A 19,619-nucleotide genomic window follows, 5' to 3' on the forward strand; every position below is an offset into this window, starting at 1 on the left:
TAGTAGGGTCAGGCTGAGAAAAGCAGTGTTTATTAACCACTGGAAAGGTTAATAAATTAAATGAACAGAGAAAATGGTTTTCAAAACAAATAAGGACAAGACTTGAGGGTGAATTAACTTCTCACTTGTAAGAGAAACAGGGAAGCACACCCTTGGTAATGAAGAGTGGCAGCTTAATCGTTACCAGTGAATTTCAGTGCTGGGGAAGCTTTGCTGGGAGTCTGGCCAGACAAGGTTGGGGAAGAAACCAGTCCTATTAATGGGACTATTTTATCCTTCACTGCAAGAGTGAGTCCTCCAGTAGGGAGGAGACTAAATGGGTAAATGAGGGTAGGTGTTGGCCTCTGGGTTAAACCACTAACTAAATGTATGGTCCTAGGCAAATCACTGAGCCTTTTGTAAACTTTGTTTTCTTATCTATAAGCAGTGTCGTGCACAATTCATTGCGAGGAAGATACATGAGTTACACAGTGTGTATTACAGAAATGTACGTTCCCATCCTTGTTTTTGGAAAAGCAGGAGCCCATGGGGAGAACAGGAAGGAAAAGAGCAAATAAGATCATCTATACCGTTTTTCTAGATGATCTTATTTGTAAAGCAGAAATAGAGATACAGACACAGAAGAAATACATGAATATCAAGGGGGAAATGAGGGTGGGTTGGAGTGGCATGGGAGGAATTAAGAGATTGGGATTGACACTATGTGTAGAGGAGGTAACTAATGAGAACATACTGGATAGCACAGGAAACTCTACTTAATGCACTGTGGAAACACGAATGGGAAGGGAGCCCAAGAGGGAGAGAGTACATGTATGGTGATTAGCTTTGCTATAGTGGAAACTAACACAACATTGTAAAGCAACTATCTTCTAATAAAAAACTGGAAAAATGAAAAGAACTCATTTTCTAAACACAGATCCAGTGGGACTCTGGAGGACAAGAGCTCAGACAAGCCCCTCTTTTTCATTCCACCATCTTGAAGCCAGATGCCACCCCAAGCTAAGGAGCCACTGGGCTGGGGAAAAAAGATGCCTCAACAAAGAGTAAACTTTCTCTTACAGAATAGTGGGTAAATCTGGGTCCTCGTGTATTTAAAAAATCATGAATGAGAAAATGAAAGTATACACAAAAGACTCATTAAAAAGTCTTTGGAAACTACCACCACACTAACATTTCCTATAAACAGTTGTCACATTTTACTAGATAGTTGAAATAGGTATCATACCTGGGCGATAAAGATATTGGACATCCACTCCGTTTGAGTTTGTGAACTCTCACAACACAGGTGCCTATAAGACAAGGTTTATAAAATAAATAATTCAAAAGGACAAAGAAATTTTCCAGTGTATTTTTTTGGCAAGTAAGTGATTAAGTGATCAGAAATCTCTTTGGGTTTCTCCTAATTAATGACATCATGCAATCAAAATGGAAGTATTTCAGTACAAGTTGCTTCAGGCTTCTGCTATCAAAACAGTAGTATAAATATGTTAGTTTAACCAAAATATAGCTAAAGGCTTTGATAACTGCCAAAAAATGATAAGCGGTATTTTTTGGAAATGCAGAAAAGTCAGTGTCATTTGCTTTTTCAGGTACATGAGGGTAAAATACTTTTCCCTCAGAAACTGAGCCTAAGAAGGAAAAATGTGTATATTTTCCTAAGAGCAGATTTTTTAGACAGTCACAGTCCATGTGATTATAAACATTGATACCCAACAAGACTCATGAAAAATGAGCTAAATGAAAAAAAAAACACTGCATGTCCAATAACACTGATTCAGTAACCTATTGAAAACCTACACAAAACAGGGATCTTGCCTTCAAGGTTCGCATAGTCTATCAGGAAAGCCAGGAATGTAAACAAACTATAATATAGCGAGGGAAAAAAAAGTAAAGTTGAACACAAACACAGAAACAGCACAATTGGGGATGAGGTGGAAAATCTTGTAACTGACATTAGAATGGCATAATTTCAAAGTAGTTATTTTTATATCCTTATTAATAATTTAGAAAAATGTTAGAATGAAACTTCTAGAAATAATCCTTGCTTCTTTCATTGGATTCTCATGGAGACAGTTGTCCCTTTTTATTGCCATGTCCAAGAAAACTGTTCCCTCTACAAATAATTTTAGTTATGGATCCACCAGCACAAAATACTGTAGATGTAAAGAAATGTAAAGAAGAAATAAATTGATTAGAAAGGAGAGTTGTCTGATAAGATTTTCTCCCTCATTTCAGCTATGGTTTGAGTAAAAAATGACAGCTGAGTCTGCCAGATCAGCAGGAAGAAGATAAAAGTGATGAGGGAAGGGAAAGCATATACTATGGAAGAAGGTTCAGTGAAGACAGCACGGATATTAAACATATGCTATGAAGCAGGAAGGCATGCATAGCGAATTAAAAACAGATTGTTTTATCATTAAGTAAAAATGTGGGAAAGTCATGGGAGATCCATATTAAAGGACTTCGTGTGCTGTGCCAGTGATCTTATACTTTATCCTACTTTTTAGGATTCACAGATGAGTTAAAGCAGAAAAGAAATATGATACATTTTAGAAAATCTCTTCAGTGCTGGGTGGAGAATGTGCTGGAAACAAAAAGCAAAGTCAGGCATGAAGAGCACTTAGGACTCCTGGACCGATCCAAGCAGACGGATGAAGGCTCCAAGGATAGAGGGTATGGGTGGATCAGAGAATTAAGAGGCAGATCTGGTATGGATTAGACACAGGGAGATGAGGGAGAAGGAGACATCTAGTCCAACCTCTATGGAGAGTGGCTAGATCCTGGTGACACGAATGGAAAGAAGTACTCTACAGAAAGAACCGGTTTGAAGCCAAGGTCTTTTCTTTAAATTTGAGTTTTGGAGAGTTCTTATCCTTAATTTAAAACTGAATTTTGTCTGCTTATCCCTTAAAACCAGAGATTCCCCATTTATATAATAACTAGTAAGAAATCATGTGTACTTTTTCTTGAGGTGGTGGCAAATAGGATACATGAGACTTAAACAGACCTAAACCCTGAAGCAAAACTCCTTTTCTCTTTTTAGGCTCAAGGTATTTAGAAGAGTTTAACTTCACTTAAAAGAAATGTTTCTTGTGTCTAGATTTATCTGTGAACATTATTTACTGCCGTTATCATCAATATATCAAATCCAAAATCTGTAAGCTGTTAACTTACCAGTGATGTTTTTCAGAATATGCTGTCAATCCCCAACTGCATTGTGTGGGGAGAAAAAAAAAACATATACATATTAAAAATTATTCATTTTACGAGACAATACACAGGATGAAATTTTAAGGAGGTAATGTTTAATGGTGGGAAAGCATAACAGGATTGATATCCACAAGTGAGGATTCTCTGGGTATGATACATCTAGAGGTAAATGATGGATATTGAGGGATTTGGCTATAAATTTATAGATATGTTGAAAGGACACAGGGGAAGGGGTCTCATGAGGTTATGAGGCAGCGGGGATATTCTGGGCTGAGTAAGGACAGATGTCTAGAAAAATGGCGAAAATAAGGCGAAAATAAAATACACATATTGACTTACTGATATTGTGAGAAATTTTAAAGAGTGTACCAGCCACAACACAGATACATGTGCTGGACTAAGAAATTAAGCACAGAGGCAAAAGTGAGTACATTTACAGTAATAGAATCTGAAATCATATACAGTTCATTAAAATGATGTTTCATGATATTAAAAGTGTTAGTACAAACTTTAATTAGCTAATCAAAGTAATCTGTGATGAATAAGTATGGTATAACTCAAATCCTGGGTTGGTTCAAGTGCTAGTGAGAAGAATAATGTTTAAAGAGTCCACTTTCTCGCTACCACCCATGTGCTGTGAGGTTTTACCAGATTCAGTAAAACAAAGAGGGCAAATTATAGAGCCAGGACCAAGATGTTCTAAAAGCAACAAATATCATATGTTAATGCATATGTATGGAATCTAGAAAAACAGTATTGATGAACCTGTATATGAAGAAGCAATGGAGATGCAGATGTAGGCAATGGACTGGTGGACACAGCAGGGGAAGGAAGGACAGACTGAGAAAGTAATATTGACATATATACACTATATATGTGAAAAATAGGTAACTGGTGGGAAGCTGCTATATAACACAGTGAGCCCAGCCTGGAACTCTGTGACAACGTAGAGGCATGGGATGGGAAAAGGAAGTGTGTGTGTGTGTGTGTGTGTGTGTGTGTGTAAAAAACAAATATAAAGGAAGAGTGTGTGTGTGTGTGAATATATAAAAAACAAATATATATATTTCTGATTCATGTTGATATATGGCAGAAACCCCCACAACATTGTAAAGCAATTATCCTCTAGTAAAAAAAAAAAAAAGCCAAGAAGGATGGAGGGCAGCATTTTTCTTCCTCTGGGTAGACTGACTGACTGGAACATTCTGTGACTGAGCAGGGAATGGAATGTGGAGAAACCCATGTACTTTCCAGTTGTGAGGGCCTTCTGGGCATTTCTTGTTCTACACAAAGGAGATGCACTTCCCCAGGAGCTTGACTTGAGTGGAAACATCATCATCTCTCCGTATCCACCCACCCAGGTCCCCCTGCCACATGTCTGTGGCAACTTAAGGAATCTGTCTAAAGCTTAGCTTATGAAGAGTCAGACTAATGCCATTGATCCCTAAATCCTTGGACAGGTTTTCCTGTAACTTTCTCAACAGCTCTGTCCTTCCAAGCTTTACCTTGTTGGAGGCTTCATCTTCTTTTTCACTCCAAGATAAAACTTCACTGAACTGAGAGAAAACATTTTGTCAGGTTTGCTACTCTGTAAAGGAAAACAGAATAATTTGCAATTAAACAAATTTTATAAATGTCCTTTTATTTTCCTTGAGTATTAAGAATAGAGTTTAGAATGTTTAGTTTCATAAATATTTCATGATAAATGTCATACCAAATTTTTGGTAAATGAAGATTGTGTTGGTTACAATACTGTAAATTTAAATAAATGATCCTGGCTATATATGTATGATTATATATGTGTGCATATATATGGACAAACACACAGTAATTCCTTATTCAAAACACTTGAGACTTATGAGAACTGATGATGGTTTTTTATTTTTTCATATTTAAAAAATACATATGGAGTATATTTTGTAACTCCACAATATCATCAGATAGCACCCACCCTATATTCAAATAGATTCATATTCTCTATAAAAATGCATGACATTTCATATAATGTGAATAAATAAAGGCCATAAGTATTGTTATGGTCTGAATGTTCACATCCCCCCCCAACCCAAACTGAAATATAATCCACAGCATGAAGGTATTTGGAGGTGATAGCTTGGGGTGTTTAACTGAGTCATGAGATTAACTCTGTTTTCACTATGTGAGGATATGAGAAGTGGGCAGTCTACAATCTGGAAGAAGATTCTAACTAGAACCTGACCACACTGGCACCCGAATCTCAGGCCCTCGGCCTCTCGAACTGGAGGAATAAATTTCTGTTTTTATAAGCCACCCAGTCTATGGCAGGTAGCCTGAACAGACTAAGACAAATATCTTTATGTTGGTGTAGGTCAAGTTTTGCCACCAAATGAGTTATTATTATCTGTACTTTTTGGATTTTGGAACTACAAATCTATGTAGGCAGAGACTAAACTATCTCAAATATCCATACTGAAAATTTTCACCAATAACTCACAAAAAGAGACTATTAAAAAGAATATACATTTGCTCTTGGATCAATTATATATTTTCTGTACACATCCCAACATATTTATCTGATTAATATGAAAAAAATTCAAATCCTTGAACCATCAGGGAAAGTATCTGACAGAGGCAAAACTGAAATCATTATATTCTAATTTAATATCAAAGCATGTACATATATTATTGTTGGATAGCCTGCAATAGATCTTATAAAGATAATAGCCACGAAAATAATAATTAGAAAAAGCTTTCCCAATATCCTAAAAATTTTCAAGGAAATCACTTTTTTCAACCTGGTAGGCAGAGCGCATTTATAACTAAGAGCAAGGGGTCTTAGGTCAGAGACCTGGGTGCAGATCTGGCTTGCTACCTACTAGCTTGTAACCTCACATTACTGCTCTCTGCTCTTGTATCTTATTTGTAAACAGGAGTAATAAACATACTATCTCATAGAGTTATTATGAAGATTAAATGATAAAGGGTTACTGTGAAGGGTATTGTACAAATTAAATAAGAAAAGTGCTTTTAAAGAGTTTAGTCCAGTAAATGGCCAAATACTAATGGCACAGCTATTATTACAAATTTAGAACACAATGCTTCATAGAAATCGATAGATAGACAAGTTGTTAGAGCCCTAGAAAAATGCACAAAAGCCCATTCAGCAAGTATATAGCTCAAATCAGTCCTAAGTTTTATAAACGTTAAACTATTACTATAAATTCTTTTCCTTATGAAAGCAGTTGAATTTGAAAGTGTAAAGGGTGGAAAATATGGCAGTTTTTATTAAATTTTTATAAAATTAAAAATTGGTTTCCATGGAGAAAACAGGTTAGGAGAATGTAGAGGAAATGTAGAGAAAAAAGTGAGCAGGAAGAAGATCCTGGATAATGTTTTGGTGACCAGTGTTCTCTGTGGCAGCGATGATAAGGCTTGAAATTTACATGGTGAATTTATTCCTAGTCACCCTTATCACTGAGTTTGCTATTATTATCATGGCACATAATTTTAAAAATACTTTGGATTTCTTTTTTTTTTTTTTCTGTATGGCTAGATTTCTTGAAATGGTATCACAGAGTCAAAGGTTAGGAACGTGATTAAGAATAAGATTTTGCAAAATTGATAGGGTATATTTACTTACAGTTAAATATATTTCTGCATTTGCTAGCAGTTTTCAGTTTTGACTTGATCAACAATTTATACATTTATTTATACATTTACTTATTGACATTGGTTCTTTATATGCCAAATAGGAAATTGCCTTATCTTTTTAAATGAAATAGTCTATACTAACTGGTCACTGTTTATTTTTATTTTTATAAAGTGAAGTATGTTGATCTCTTTTGAACTATTAGGGTTCCCACATATCTGATAAATACTCAGTTGCATAGCCATGGAGCTTGAAGGGTTGCTATTTGTCAAGTTTTAATTCTTTTATCAATCTGATATATTTTACACACAGAATAGATGAGAATTTAAGTTGAAAAATTTCTGTTAACAATTGGGCTTCCCTGGTGGCTCAGAGGCAAAGAATCCACCTGCCCGGGCAGGAGACTGTGCAGGAGACACAGGTTCTATCCCTGAATCAGGAAGATCCCCTGGAGAAGGAAATGGCAACCCACTCCAGTACCCTTGCCTGGGAAATGCCATAGGCGGAGGAACCTGGTGGGCTACAGTCCATGGGGTCACAAAGAGTCAGATATGACTTAGCCACTGAACAACAAAGCAATTTATTATATAAATTTTCTTTAGACATGCATTTATAACATATTTATCAAAACAATTATGATAAACAATTACATTTTTTTAACCTCACTTTATGTTACCATTGCTATCTCTGTTCATTTTTATGCCACAATATGATCTAAGCTATTTTAGTTTTACTGTATGAATAAACAGTTGGGTGCAAAATACTTGACAGTTATTTTACTTTTTATATCTCTAAAATGTTTACAAGTATTCCTATCTGTTTACCCTTTGAGATGAGCTGTCAAATCATTTTTTCCAAGTTCTAAGTTATTATCTTTGGGATTTTGAACACATTAATAATTACATTAAACCTGCAGATCAATATTAGTAGACTTTACATTAATTTTCACCCATTTCTATTAGAGTAGTTCTGTAGCTTTCTTCATCTCAGCCTCTTCTTGTTAAGGTCATTTCTCTGGTATTTTATGTGTTTGGTTTTGGGGTATCTGTATTTTAGCCTGCTACTTTACTGAATATTCAGGAATAACACTTTAAGACTGATGGAAGAGTGAGGTAGTTTTTTAAGGTAGTAAGTTTTCTATACAGGAAAGAGTCAAGGAGAGGAGAACATAGGAGTGTATATAGTAGCAGAGACTCCTGGACACCTTCATCAGAGGTTCAGTCAGATTATAGCTGAGGTTCACGTCCCTCCTCAGGGACGTGACTGCTTAGACTGCTGGTCCCTTGGACTTAGTCCCAATGGAGGCAGTAGCAGAGTCAGGCAAAAGGCTGAAATTCCAGCAGGACAGGTAAGAAGGGACCTGCACATCTGAGAATGAGGAGCACCTGTGTCTGATCTAGGTGCGTGCATGTGTGTGCTCAGTCGCTCAGTTGTGTCTGACTCTTTGTGACCCCATGGACTGTAACCCACCAGGATCCTCTGTCCATGGAGATTCTCCAGGCAAGAATACTGGAGTAGGTTGCCATGCCCTCCTCCAGGGGATCTTCCCAACCCAGGGATCAGACATGCATCTCCTGTGTCTCCTAAATTGGCAGGGGGATTCTTTACTGCCGTACGAGTAGTCTTATTTATACTGGACATTGGTAAGCCCAGGACTGCCTATATTTTGAAATATTGTTGGCAATAGATTGAGAGTCTGAAGTAATACAACTGATTGCCAAGCCACTCTGGACACTCCAGCTCATTACTTTATGTTCTATCCTGTGCAAAGAGAACACAGATGACATAATTTGAGAGAAGTTCAGCCATGGTCGAAAGAAACCCTTTTCAGTTTCAATCTTCAAAATGAATAAGCATAAGCAGGACCTGTTAGGATCCTAATACAAAATTTTTTAAAAGAAATCTCATTTACCGTGATAACTTTACTATTGGATTATTACAACTCTTTTAGTATGTGTGCCTTCTGGAGAATTTCTTCAAAAAGTTCAAGTGTTATGAAGTATGTAATATGTTGCTTCAGGCACTGTATTTCAAAGTAAAATTTTAATTGAACCAATTAAATTAGCGTGCTTAAAAAATTATCCTTGTTACTGAGAAGAATTTGCTTATTAGTGCATGTAACTTTTAACAACCGTCCCCTCCCCATTTGCTTTTTTTTTTTTTCACACCATTAACAGTATAATGGCAATATTCTTTGAAACTTCTGACCTTTTATGTAAATCAAGTCTGAAAACATTTTAATTAATATTTTCTGTGCAGGAAAAACTCTCAAAACAAAATATATCTTCCCCTGTGTATTACTCTAATTTGTTGTTAATGAGCATTCATAAATTATCCCTAATTAACACAGTCTCTTTAAATATACTTTTCAATTTGTAATTTCTACTCCCTTCTCAGTAAATCATTTTCTAAATATATACAAGCACACATATATTAAGGGCAACTGTAAAAACCAGAGCCAAATCTGTATTCAGATAAGTTTGAGGACTTTTACTATCAATTATTTACTGTAAACTCATTTGAAAAGCAAACACTGCCAGTGACTTGGCCATCAATATTAAAAGCAAAAGACCAGCAACATGCAGAAATAACCAACAAAATAACATCATATGTTGAAAATAATAATGGTTTGAGTTTAAAGGAAAACCATGTCCCTCATCTGCCTGCCTTACTGCGCAAATGAAAGTATCAGTTGCATTAAATGATTCTGACAGATGCATAAAGACAACTTTCAAACAGTTAACACTATAATTCCATAACCTGAGGTCACTGTGATAGAAACAAAATGTGTTCAGTGTCTTTAAAGAACACTCTTTCTGAGAGATACTGTATGATCTCATTTACATGTATTGAACAGAATCTAAAAAAGTCAGACTCACAAAGAAGCAGGGAGTAGAATGGTGGTTTCCAGGGACTGGGACTGAGGGAAATGGGAGAGTGTTGATACGTAGGTACTAAGTTTCAGTTATGCAGAAAGAATAGGCCCTCGAAATCTAAGTATAGCATGGTGACAACAGTTAACGGTACTGTATTGTGTACTTGAAACTTGCCAAGAGAGTAGATCTTAAATGTTCTTAACCACAAATACACACAAAACTATGAGATAATGACTATTAATTCATTAATTAGCTTAGATTGTGGTCATCATTTCACAATGTATATGTATATCAAAAGCATCATATTTTTATAACAAATGTAATCTTTGTCAATTATACTTTGAAAAACACAGGGAAAATATCACAAATGTCAAAACAAAAAGAGCTTTCAGATGAGCACTCAGTCCTACCACTGTCTACCGATTTATATGAGTTATTTTAGATTAAGCAGAAGGATGCTTTCAAAAAGATACATATTCTTAAAAATCATTCTGTTAAGGGATGAAATTCTTTAACTCAATTATAAAATCATTTCATCTAAAAAAAATAATATCTCCATGTACAGGCTTCCTTGTGGCAGATTTTAAAATTTATACCAGCTTGGGGAAAAACATTATAAGAAACTGCATGGTATGAAGTGTCATATTTGAAAATACTTGGTACTATTAAAATGAAAAATACTATCTTCTTTAAGTAAAATTCTGTCAGAAAAAAACATAAGGCTAAAATAATACAAACGTTATTCTTTAGTGAGTCCATGCATAAAACCTTTAAATTAGACACCTGGGAGTGAATTCTGACTCTATCGCTTACTGGCTATGTGATCCTGAGCAAGTTATGTAATATCTTGGTAGACTCCATTTCTTCATCTGTCAAGGGGGATAATTATAGTACTACTTTTATAGGATTATTGAAAATATAAAGTGAGATAAGTGAAATGTACAGAACTCTTTTTGTGGATTAACCACTTGAATGTTAGATGGGACCATTATGACTGCACTGGTATTGATACTAGTTGTTTTTAGAACCTTCTGTTGCTACACAGCGGAAGTGTCAGTTCCTTAATGAAACTAAAAAGTCCAGGATGATTTTAAATTACACTAAGTAAATACTCAACTACAAAGGTTATCATTAACCAACATATAAATGGAAGGACTGGGATGACGGAAATGAATCTAATGAAGATCAAGGTGGGTGACTCACTGAAGAAACCCCAACAGGATTCAGCCAGATTCAATTCTTAGATAGCTAGAACTTCAGTTGTGAGGTTTAGCATTTCCTTTCACAAACACAAACCTACAGTTCATGAACTTCACAGTGTGATGTGTTGGGGGCTTCCTTGCTGGTCTGCTGCTGCTGCTGCTAAGTCGCTTCAGTTGTGTCCAACTCTGTGTGACACCACAGACGGCAGCCCACCAGGCTCCGCCATCCCTGGGCTTCTCCAGGCAAGAACACTGGAGTGGGTTGCCATTGCCTTCTCCAATGCATGAAAGTGAAAAGTGAAAGTGAAGTCGCTCAGTCGTGTCCGACTCTTAGCGACCCCATGGACTGCAGCCCATCAGGCTCCTCCGTCCATGGGATTTTCCAGGCAAGAGTACTGGAGTGGGCTGCCATTGCCTTCTCCATCCTTGCTGGTCTAGTGGTTGAGAATCTACCTGCCAGTATGGGGGACACAGGTTCGATTCCTAGTTTGGGAAGATCCCACATGCCACAGAGCAGCTAAGCCTGTGTGCCACAACCACTGAGCCAGCGCCCTAGAACTCACGAGCCTCAACTATTGAGCCCATGTGCCACTACTATTCAAGCCCGAGCATCTAGAGCCTGTGCTTGGCAACCACAATGAGAATCCTGCATACCACAATTAGAGAAAGCTCACATAGCAATGAAGACCCAGCACAGACAAAAATAATAAATAAATCTTTAAAAAATGTGATGTGTTTGTTTCACATAACTTAAAATTCTTAAGTGCTTTATTTCTGCAAACTTCACTCTTCCTGCACTGAAGAATGTGAATAATGATATCAAACAATAACAAATGATAACAATCCATTGATACCTACACAAATTCCCGCCAACTCTATCAGCTGGAACAAAAATGTGAGATTTCCAGCATATAATACAGCTCTTGGAAGAGAAGGGTAAGGGCTGCAGAATTCAGTGCTGTTTTGTTAGCTCTCTGCCTGGACATTCTGCTGTCCTTGAAGAATATGAACATTAAATGGATATACAAAGTAGGAGGCTAAGATTTATTTATGCTCACCTGAAGGCTTCCTTGCTAGAGGAACATATAAGACAGTGGTCAGTGTGTGGAGAGCTCAATGCCACAGCAAAATGGAGCTGTAGAACTTTGGAAAGCTACTTAATAACTCTTCCTTCATAACAATATTAAATAACATGTTACTAGTCTGGTCCTTTTTTATAGATCTCCAAAACACAACACAGTGAAGCACCACACACCTGAAGTATGCAAGCAATGTTTATTCCAGTGAATTTTTATAATTCAGTGGAAAAACTATCTTTGCGTCCTGTGGTTATTCCACATTCAAAATAACTGCTTGGATATTGCTTGAATCTCAAGGAAGTAGAGATGCTATTGTATATACCCAAGCAACAACCACCAAAACTGGATAGAGATCATTTATTTCTGTCATCCTAGAAAATACCCTACTGACTGTATCTCTGTGCTTCTGTAGCAATGCTACTCCTTACCCCAGGCAAACACTTTCTGACTTTTATCACCATAGAGGATTTTGTCTCTGTTCTGAACTTTTATGGATAGACTCATATGGCACCATTTTGTGTCAAACTGTTTTTACTCAAGAAGGATTTGAAGGTCCTCCCATGTTGTTACATTCATTCAGTTTTATTGCTGAGTAGCATTCCATTGTCTGAATATATCATTTTCCCATTGATGGACATTTGGAATGTTTCCAGGTTTTAGCCTTTATGAATAAAGCTGTTTATAAATACTCTTGTTCAACATTAGTGCATATAATACCTAATGAATATAATACCTAGGAATAGAGTTGCTGGATTGTGAGTCAGAACGAATAACTATTTTAAAAGCTCCCAAACTTCTACATAGTATGTGATTTTACCTTTCTGCCAGCTGCCCAGAGGTTGAATGCAGTTTATTTACTATAGGCCTTGAACTCCAGGAGACAGGGCTTAGAGGTATGAAATAAGAATGTTAACTCACACAAAAATATACACATATTCAACTACTATCTATATAAATACCTTCAGATCCTTGTAAAGAAGGAGGTACCCATCTCGTAAAACACAATACCGATCTTGAAACTTATTTCCAGAGAGTATTTTAGATGGTTCTTCTTTGACTTTCAAGACTCCCTCTTTGATATTTTCCAGGGCCTTCCTCTCTGTAAAGTACAACATTTACTGTTGCAAGTTAAGTATATTTTCATTTATTTGGAATAGAATATAAAACATTTCTGTATTTTCAATTTTGATGAAACAAAATAATAACTTCTTTCCTATAATTAAGCCTCTAGTTAATTTTTGAGAACACCTTGTATCAGGGGAGTGTCGGACAAGCTACAGATCCAGTGACCAGATCTATTTATATCTCGTTGTAATATATAGGCCTGCCTATGCTGTTCAATTAGCTACTGGCTAATGAGCACCTGAAACATGCTAGTCTCCACTGAGATGTGCTGTGAGTATAGGATAGATAGCATATTCTGAAAATTAGTACCTAGAAAGGTAAATATATTACAATTTTGTATACCAGAAAAGGTAACTATATCACAATTTTATAGTATTGATTACATGTTGAAATGATATTTTGGACATGTGAGTTTAAATAGAAGATATAAGTAAAATTAATTTCACCTACTTATATATATGTGACTATGCCAAAGCCTTTGACTGTGTGGATCACAATAAACTGTGGAAAATTCTGAAAGAGATGGGAATACCAGACCACCTGACTTGCCTCTTGAGAAACCTGTATGCAGGTCAGGAAGCAACAGTTAGAACCGGACATGGAACAACAGACTGGTTCCAAATAGGAAAAGGAGGACATCAAGGCTGTATGTTGTCACCCTGCTTATTTAACTTCTATGCAGAGTACATCATGAGAAACGCTGGGCTGGAAGAAGCACAAGCTGGAACCAGGATTGCCGGGAGAAATATCAATAACCTTAGATATGCAGACGATACCACCTTTATGGCAGAAAGTGAAGAGGAACTAAAAAGCCTCTTGATGAAAGTGAAAGTGGAGAGTGAAAAAGTTGGCTTGAAGCTCAACATTCAGAAAACGAAGATCATGTCATCTGGTCCCATCATTTCATGGCAAATAGACGGGGAAACAGTGGAAACAGTGTCAGACTTTATTTTTGGGGGCTCCAAAATCACTGCAGATGGTGACTGCAGCCATGAAATTAAAAGATGCTTACTCCTTGGATGGAAAGTTATGACCAACCTAGATAGCATATTGAAAAGCAGAGACATTACTTTGCCAACGAAGGTCCATCTAGTGAAGGCTATGGTTTTTCCAGTGGTCATGTATGGATGCGAGTGTTGGACTGTGAAGAAAGCTGAGTGCCGAAGAATTGATGCTTTTGAACTGTGGTGTTGGAGAAGACTCTTGAGAGTCCTTTGGACTGCAAGAAGATCCAACCAGTCCATTCTAAAGGAGATCAGCCCTGGGTGTTCTTTGGAAGGAATGATGCTAAAGCTGAAACTCCAGTACTTTGGCCACCTCATGTGAAGAGTTGCTGCTGCTGCTGCTGCTAAGTCACATCGGTCATGTCCGACTCTGTGTGACCCCAGAGATGGCAGCCCAGCAGGCTCCCCCATTCCTGGGATTCTCCTGGCAAGAACACTGGGGTGGGCTCTCCCATCCCTGGGATTCTCCTGGCAAGAACACGAGTGGGCTGTCATTGCCTTCTCCAATGCATAAAAGTGAAAGTGAAGTCACTCAGTTGTGTCTGACTCTTAGCGACCCCATGAACTACAGCCTACCAGGCTCCTCTGCCCATGGGATTTTCCAGGCAAGAGTACTGGAGTGGGGTGCCATTGCCTCATGCAAAGAGTTAACTCATTGGAAAAGACTGATGGTGGGAGGGATTGCGGGCAGGAGGAAAAGGGGATGACAGAGGATGAGATGGCTGGATGGCATCACCAACTCGATGGACATGAATCTGCGTGAACTCCAGGAAATGGTGATGGACAGGGAGGCCTGGCGTGCTGTGATTTATGGGGTCGCAAAGAGTTGGACACGATTGAGTGACTGAACTGAGCTACTATATATGTGTATTTATATATGTATATTTTAAATGTGGCTACTAGGCAATTTAAAATTATATGTTCTGCTTGCATTTTACTTCTTTGAATAGCACTCATATAAATAATGCCAAATACACAGGTAAAAGAGAAATCTCTTCTCGAAGTCTGACTCAGGAATTTAGTAATTCTTCAGACATTAGGAAAATTCCTGTATCTATGAAACAGGTAAGGGTAAATAAGGCAAAATGCCTGATAACGCTTGTGCAATAATGCATCTACCACACTTAGAAATCATTTCAACAGTTCCATTAAAAACCACATTTCTGATAATAAAATCATGTTGAATCTATACATTTATCATGAATAAATTTATTACTATATCTCAGTTTACAACTTTTTAAAATATAAATTTATTAATTTTAATTGGAGGCTAATTACCTTACAATATTGTATTGGTTTTCCCATACATCAACATGAATCCACCATGGGTGTACATGTTTTCCCCATCCTGAACCCCCCTCCCACCTCTCTCCCCATACCATCCCTCTGGGTACAACTTTCTTTTTGAAATCTCAACATTATTTAACTGTCTGCATGAGAAACAACGAACAAAGGAAAGAAAAGGAACCTGAAGCCAAGTAGCCATGACATGGTCATTCTGGGGTCAACTCCTGCTCTTTCTGTAGAATAGGAGTAATGACACTTATCCTGCAGACTGCTGTGGCCCTCACATTAGATGGGGTCCTCAAAGATGTAGGGAGGGACACCACATCAGGATCAAGGCCTTTAGCAATTTCCTGATATTAAAGTGATGAAACTCTTAAGTATTCACTCATAGTTTCTAAAATTTATAGATAACTTGAATGATTTTAGAAAAAGAACTTTTTTAGTCTTAAACCTAGCAATTCCTTGGTTAGGGAAAACCTTTACTCAAACAGCAAATGATACACAGATGTTCACAATTATAGTTAGTATAAGAAAACAAGTTAGAAAAATTTGAAGTACTGCCTTATAACTCAGATATGAGCATGGGATGACAACCTGGAAGCAGACATCAACATGTTGAATCACATCACTGATCTTAAACATAAACAAACAAAAGTAGTTTTCATGATCTGCATACTACCACATATAACAGTCTTTTAATCATGATGCCATGCTAAAATAGGTTCTTTTAGGGAGTTTGTGATTTTAAAATAATTTCTGAAAAATACACTGCTAAAATTTGTCTTCTGGAACAATCTCTTAATAGTCAATTGCATAGAAAAAATATTTCAAGTAGTATTTTATAGCTAACTAGCTTCTATTTAAATTAAAAATAACACTTTTCCAATTAAAAGACTTGAAAGATTATTTTAATGGAATGAGAAGATAAAGGAAAAAATACACATATAACTAGTGTTCAGCAAAATTCATATGACATCAATTCATTTCTTCATGAAGTATTCAGAGTCTAGTATGCATTTGATTCTAATAATATATAATAATACCTAAGGAGATGGTTTCTGGACTTGCAGTGCAGTGTTAGAGGCAGAGTAAACATAGGTAAACAAACAATGCTCACATATCCTGATAGGAGAAATACAGTAAGCAATTTAGAAAACACTGGGTGGGCTTAGAGATTCAGCTGATTTAGAATAAGAAAGTGAAAGTGGATAAAGATATTGATAATACTATTGATTTAGAAATAGGTAAAGTATTTTAAAAACATTAAATTATAATCAAGTTGTGAGATACAGATGTTACATTTTGCTTAAGTCAAACCAATTCCATTCACACCTTCTGATTATATCTTTTTAAGATTTTTGTTCTGTTTAATATAGCTTTCTAATTCTACCAATAAGAAATAATCATATGTCTAGTGTTTAAGTAAACTACTCATAGGTCAAAAAGAGAACAGGCTTAGGACAAAAACATTGTTCTCACCTTTCAGTGCATATTTATTAAAATTTATTTTAATAAACCATATGTAATTGAGTACATATGGCTTCCCCGGTGGCTTAGTGGTAAATAATCTACCTGCAATGAGGAGACCCAGGTTCAATTCCTGGGTTGGGAAGATTCCCTGGAGAAGGAAATGGCAACCCAGTCTGTCCATGGAAAACCCCATGGACAGAGGAGCCTGGTAGGCTACAGACCATGGTATCGTAAAGAGTTGGACATGACTGAGGGGCTTCACTCACTTCAACGCAAGTATTCTTGCTTGGAAAATTCTATGGACAGAGGAGCCTGGCAAGCTATAGGCCATGGGGGTCACAAGAGTCAGACATGACTTAATGACTAAACTACCACTACCAATTGAGTATCTTAGCTAAATCTTCACCTTCGATTTTTTTTTTTTTTTTTTTTTGGCCACACTGCACAGCATTTGGAACTTCCCTGACTAGAGGTTGAACCCAAGTCCCCTGTAGTGGAAGTGTGGAGTCTTAACCACTAGACTACTAGAGAAGTCCTCTTAGCTAAAGCTTGATGCATATATTATTAAGGGACTCATAAAGAAGGAAAGAGCAAAAAGAAACTTGAAATATAAAGTTCTATGATAAATATAGAGGGCCCAAAAGAATTTCTAAAAGCTCTCATGACAAAATTTCTGTATGCTCTAACAATGTTAAAATAAGTAGGAAAATTATCCACCATTTAAAGGCCAAGATGAAGCTATACATTTTGGGGACACAGTGCATGAGTCAGTGTGTAACATAAGGAAGGTTATAAATTAAATGGCTTTCAACAATTCGCTTTTCCAAACTTCTAGTACTACATGGCCTCTCAATCATGGGGTACTTTGCTTTTATGTTTTCACTTCCTCAGCCTCATCCTGGGCAAAAAAACGTATTAAGATCTAGGAAGCCTGGTGTGCTGCAGTTTATGGGGTCACAAAGAATTGGACATGATTTAGGAATTGAACAAAACAATAATAACCAGAGAGTCAGACCTCTCCTGGTATTTTCTAGGGCAGGAAAGGATCAGTGGGAGTTCAGAGAGGGTTCTTTAGAGTTAACCCTAGTCGTGTCTGACTCTTTGCGACCCCATGGACTGTAGCCTACCAGGCTCCTCTGTCCATGGGATTTTCCAGGCAATAGTACTGGAGTGGATTGCCATTTCCTTCTCCAGGGAATCTTCCCTACCCAGGGATCGAACCCGGGTCTCCCGCATTATAGACAGATGCTTTACCGTCTGAGCCACCAGGGAAGTCCCAAGAGAATTGATTGGTATTCTTAGTTATATTGTGCTGTACTTGCTATTAATTAGAAAAGCCCTTGTATAAAACAACACAGAATGGTCAAATTTAGTTATTTAAACAGAACAGACATATTACCAGGACTATGAAACAGGTGCCCCTCAAAAATATTTTTCCAAACCATTTGCAACCTTAAGTTCTTACTCTTTGCAATCCCATGGACTGTAGCTTACCAGACTCCTCCGTCCATGGAATTTTCCAGGCAAGAGTACTGGAGTGGGTTGCCATTTCCTTCTCGAAGGGATCTTCCTGACCCGGGAATTAAACCTGGGTCTCCTACATTGCAGGCAGACACTTTCCTCTCTGAGCCAGCAGGGATGCCCTAGACAAAAACAGTATTTCCTAACCAGTGGTCCCTGATCCCAATAAAAGCTCATCTGTGGAGAAGCTGGGAGGGTCTTGGGAAGAGAGACAGAGACAGACAGGGAAGTAGTAGGAATAGGGGAGAGAGGAAAACACAAACCCGAAAATATTTCTAAAACAGATACTATGCTTTTATCCTTCATGTCCAGTCAGATAGCAATTCAGACCATTGTTCTCTCAGATATTTTCTCTGGGGTTTCATTCCACTTCTTTGCCAATATCATCTCTCTGACCCCTTCCTTTTCTACTTAATATCCAGATTCTAGGAGTTTAGAACTTCATGGCCTGATTGTCTAATGATTCCATATAATTCCAGATTGGTGCTATTCAAATACTGTTTTATCATGTTAATCCCCTTTCCAAAGCTCTATTTTCTACTACTCAATATCTCACTTGCCTAACATTAAAAATGTAAATTTCTTTCCTTGACTTTTCAAGGGCTAAATAAATTAGATTCCTTCTACTCATCTCTATAAACCAATAAGTTAAAAATGGTATTTATTTATAAGTCAGTTGATCATAATACACTGTTTGGAAAGCTGATCTTTGTTGCTATGGTATGACTTATGCTGATCAATTTCCCTCAAGTTGTATGAACTTGAGAGAAATTCCATTCTTGTTTTATACAAATTCTATTCCTACTTCTGGACCCAACTCATCCATGAAGATGTTTTTCGAACCCAGTCCATACTTGTTATTCATGTCTCTAAAACTCTAAAGATAAAATTTAGGTGTTGAATACATGAAAAGTCATGTTTGTCTCATAATTTAGCTCTTAAAAATAATAATTTCAGTCTCTGGCCATACTTCCCTGAATGTACCCAATCTTATCTGTTCTTGAAAAAATAATTTCATATTTGCTTTTTAAAATAATATGGGTTTTGAATTTTCCTTCACAACCTATGTGAGAACTAACATAGCAAGTTAGTTAGAGGCTTAGAGAATACTTGTAAAAAAGCTCTTAAGACATTTCCCCTAAAGTCAGGAACAAGACAAGGGCGTCCACTTTCACTGCTACTATTCAACATAGTTCTGGAAGTTTTGGCCACAGTAA

General features: G+C 37.0%; 1 protein-coding gene across 5 annotated transcripts in view; it reads right to left on the minus strand.

The window, feature by feature from the left end:
• ARAP2 (ArfGAP with RhoGAP domain, ankyrin repeat and PH domain 2) overlaps nucleotides 1-19,619 on the minus strand; it is a 245,788-nt gene that overhangs the window by 17,577 nt on the left and 208,592 nt on the right. For all 5 annotated transcript variants that reach the window (XM_018049360.1, XM_013964577.2, XM_013964575.2 and 2 more), the window contains 4 exons: nucleotides 12,955-13,094; nucleotides 4,716-4,798; nucleotides 3,175-3,210; nucleotides 1,226-1,289 (listed from right to left, as the gene is read on the minus strand). In XM_018049360.1, the coding sequence (XP_017904849.1) occupies nucleotides 1,226-1,289; nucleotides 3,175-3,210; nucleotides 4,716-4,798; nucleotides 12,955-13,094 (323 nt within the window). The remainder of the gene's footprint in view (nucleotides 1-1,225; nucleotides 1,290-3,174; nucleotides 3,211-4,715; nucleotides 4,799-12,954; nucleotides 13,095-19,619) is intronic.

Source organism: Capra hircus, chromosome 6, assembly GCF_001704415.2.
Source record: "Capra hircus breed San Clemente chromosome 6, ASM170441v1, whole genome shotgun sequence".
NCBI classification, from domain to species: domain Eukaryota; kingdom Metazoa; phylum Chordata; class Mammalia; order Artiodactyla; family Bovidae; genus Capra; species Capra hircus.